Source organism: Otolemur garnettii, unplaced genomic scaffold, assembly GCF_000181295.1.
Source record: "Otolemur garnettii isolate 467f Iridium unplaced genomic scaffold, OtoGar3 scaffold00104, whole genome shotgun sequence".
NCBI classification, from domain to species: domain Eukaryota; kingdom Metazoa; phylum Chordata; class Mammalia; order Primates; family Galagidae; genus Otolemur; species Otolemur garnettii.
The window spans coordinates 231,474-234,637 of record NW_003852499.1 but is presented as its reverse complement, the minus strand read 5'-3'; the positions used below and the strand labels follow the sequence as shown (position 1 = coordinate 234,637).

Below are 3,164 nucleotides of genomic sequence, written 5' to 3'. Positions count from 1 at the left end.
GAGACAGAGTCCCACCCTGTGCCCCTGAGCAGAGGGCAGTGGCGTGGTTGCTTACTGCAACCTCAGATGCGGGCTTTCGGCATCCCGCTGCCTCAGCCTCTGGAAGCCGCTGGGATTACAGGGGCTCGCCGCGGCGCCCGGCTGGGTTTTTCCATTTTTTTCTTGGAGTCAGGGTCTCACTTTAGCTCAGGCGAGTCTCGAGCTCCTGAGCTCCAGCGATTCTCCCTCCTCAGTCTCCCACAGTGCTGGGATTACAGGCGTGAGCCACCGCGCCCGGCAGGTAATAGGTCTCGTCATAAACACTCAACAGTTACATGACAATGTGAGGGTCTGTGAGGAGTCTCAAAGGAAAGGATCCAGGAGGGTTAATTCCCCACAATGCCTCCTCCATTTTTCCATGAAATTACCTATGTTTCAGGTATCTTATAATCAATTCCTTCAGCTTTGTCCCTCAATAGGGACAGAAAGTAAACATTCTTTGTAAATGATTCCCCAATGCCCACTTTCTGAAACTGGTAATGACTGTAGAAGATTCAGTCTGATCCTTTGAATCTACAAGGACCTTTTTCCTCTCAAATGGGGGCTGCACATATAGGAATATTTATTTCATTAAGTAATAAAGAAAATTATAAATAACACAGGGAGCTGTTCTTCCTGAACACCAACTACAGGGGTCAGGAGCAATGGGTAGAATTCTTTCCTTGTTTTTTGCTTTTTTACCTGCATTTTGTGGTGTGGACTGGGAAGCAAACAGGTAGACGCATCACATAGTTTCTCTTTATTGGGCATAGGATCCAAATAGCAACAGGATTGCACAGTGGCTGGAAGTGATGCCCAGGCAAGGCATTGTAGACCTGTCCTTCCAACTGGCACCAGAAGCAACGCTGGGCACCTATACAGTGGCAGTGGCTGAGGGCAGGACTTTTGGCACTTTCAGCGTGGAGGAATATGGTAGGTAGGGGAATGGACAGGTCAAAGTGGGAGGCATAATCTTGACTCAAAATCGACAAAGGTAAAGTAATCTACTCTGGGAAAGAATTATTTATTTACCTTGGAATCAGTGCTAACCCAACTAATAACTTCAGGAGGATTTTTACATTAATAATTCCCCCTTTATGAAATCAATTAATTTAATTATCACCGTCTTTGTACCCTCTGTTCACCACCTGTTTGATCAAGTCTTCCAATTCTTTTCCCATTTCTTCTACTCTCTCCAGTGCTGCCTAAGTTTAAAGTGGAAGTGGTGGAACCCAGGCAGTTATCAACGGTGCAGGAATCGTTCTTAATAAAAATTTGTTGTAGGTAAGAGCAGAAGCTCTGGACCTGGTGATGATTGAAGCTTTATTGAGAGAAGAGATGGGGGAGTGATGTGGGCACAGGGATTAAGGGTGGGACAAAACTTGGGAATTTTATGTAGTTTGGAGTCAAGACTTGGGAGGAGAGAGGTGAATCTCAAGTGAGGTTCCCAATTCTGGCTCCTCATGCTTTTCTTGGTTAGATACACGTACGGAAAGCCAGTGCTGGGAGCAGTGCAGGTATCAGCCTGTCAGAAGGCATATACTTACTGGAACCGAGAGGTGGGACAGGAGCAGCTCCCTGACAAGTGCAGGAACCTGTCTGGACAGGTGAGTAAATGGGATGTAGAAAAGGAACCTTAGCCACAAGTCCCAGAAAGTAAATAAACATCAATTTAGAAAAGTGATAAAAAGGCCAAACTGGAAATCATTTCATAGGATAATGATCCCAGTTCCAAAGAACAAAGCAGCGTTGCTTATCCTAAACAGAGACTCTTTCAGAGTCCACCTTGAAATTGAGAAATTAACCTAAACCCTTGAAAGGTGCAATTTTCCAGTTATCTGGTAGGTTCTTTTTCACTTTTTCAAATTTTAGAGCTTCAAAATCATTTTGTGATTATATAAGTCAGAATGTATACATTACAGGATTTTTTCTCTTAAAGATGAAGAAACCAAAGTATGCAGATAAGAAATTACTTCCTTCTCCATGGAAATAGAATTAAATTCCTCACATTCTCTCCTTCTCTCTCTGGTTGTTGTGCCAGACTGACAAAACAGGATGTTTCTCAGCATCCGTGGAGATGGCCACCTTTAACCTCACCGGATATATGTACTACCACAACATCGATATTGTGGCTACTGTGGTGGAGAAAGGGACAGGTAAGCAGGGCACTCCTGGGCTCATTAAGAGAAGAAAAAGAAACAGGGCTGTCCCCCGGCAGACCTACCTGGAGCATTCAAGATCTTCCCTGGTGAGTGTTTGGGAGGTACCCTGCTGCTAGTCAAGAAGAAGTGCCAGATTCCACCCTGCCAGCTACTACTTACGCCCCCCTCCCCTTTGGGGAGGAAGAGTTGGTTTGGATCTTTGGCCAGAAATATGTTCCACTTCATACTTCCAGGGGTGCTGTTCTCTCAGGAATTTGATGTTAATCACAAAGATGAGGATATCAGGTACTTAGATGGCTATGCATTTGATTTCCCTCTGCAGGAGTGGAGGCTAATACCACTCAGCATGTTTACATTTCTTCACAAATGGGATCAATGACCTTTGAAGACACCAACAATTTTTATTACCCCAATTTCCCCTTCAGAGGGAAGGTATGTTGCAACTTGTCTCTGCATAGATAAAAATGCTTAACCACCTGCTTTTGCCTCCTTCCTGTAGCCATATAATAATAGCTAAATTAGCATTGTATTCATTTACTTTAACTTCTACAGCAATTTTAGCAGATAGATGCTATTCTTGGCCCCATTTTACAAATGAGGAGACTGAGGCAAGAGAGGTTGAGTGATTTTCCCAATGTTATACAACTAATAAGTATTAATCATGACCAAATCCAGGAGCCTGCATGCAGAGTATCTGCTCTTAACTCCCTATGTTCTGTGGCCCTTAAACCCACAGGAGCCATCTGTTTAATATCCATGTGACTATAGAGCCTTTCCTAATGCTAGGAGCTCATCTTTGAATGTCCAAATCTTTGAATTTGAGAGCTACAAGGTTATGGAAAAACCATCCAGTCTGGGCTAGATTGTATCTAAGCAAGGTTAATATTGAACTTTCCTTGACAGAAGGCCATTTATAACTCCTTAAGCACTTTCTTTAGCTAACAAATTTCCTTGGTTACTATATTCTCTCTTTTTTTTTTTTTT

At 43.3% G+C, this 3,164-nt stretch overlaps 1 protein-coding gene across 1 annotated transcript in view; it reads left to right on the top strand.

Annotated features, from left to right (window-relative positions):
- The window catches only part of A2ML1 (alpha-2-macroglobulin like 1), a 44,886-nt gene that overhangs the window by 7,636 nt on the left and 34,086 nt on the right, over nucleotides 1-3,164 (top strand). Inside the window, exons 5-9 of the mRNA XM_012809292.1 lie at nucleotides 792-951; nucleotides 1,218-1,302; nucleotides 1,499-1,625; nucleotides 2,060-2,174; nucleotides 2,503-2,612. Coding sequence (XP_012664746.1) covers nucleotides 792-951; nucleotides 1,218-1,302; nucleotides 1,499-1,625; nucleotides 2,060-2,174; nucleotides 2,503-2,612 — 597 coding nt within the window. The remainder of the gene's footprint in view (nucleotides 1-791; nucleotides 952-1,217; nucleotides 1,303-1,498; nucleotides 1,626-2,059; nucleotides 2,175-2,502; nucleotides 2,613-3,164) is intronic.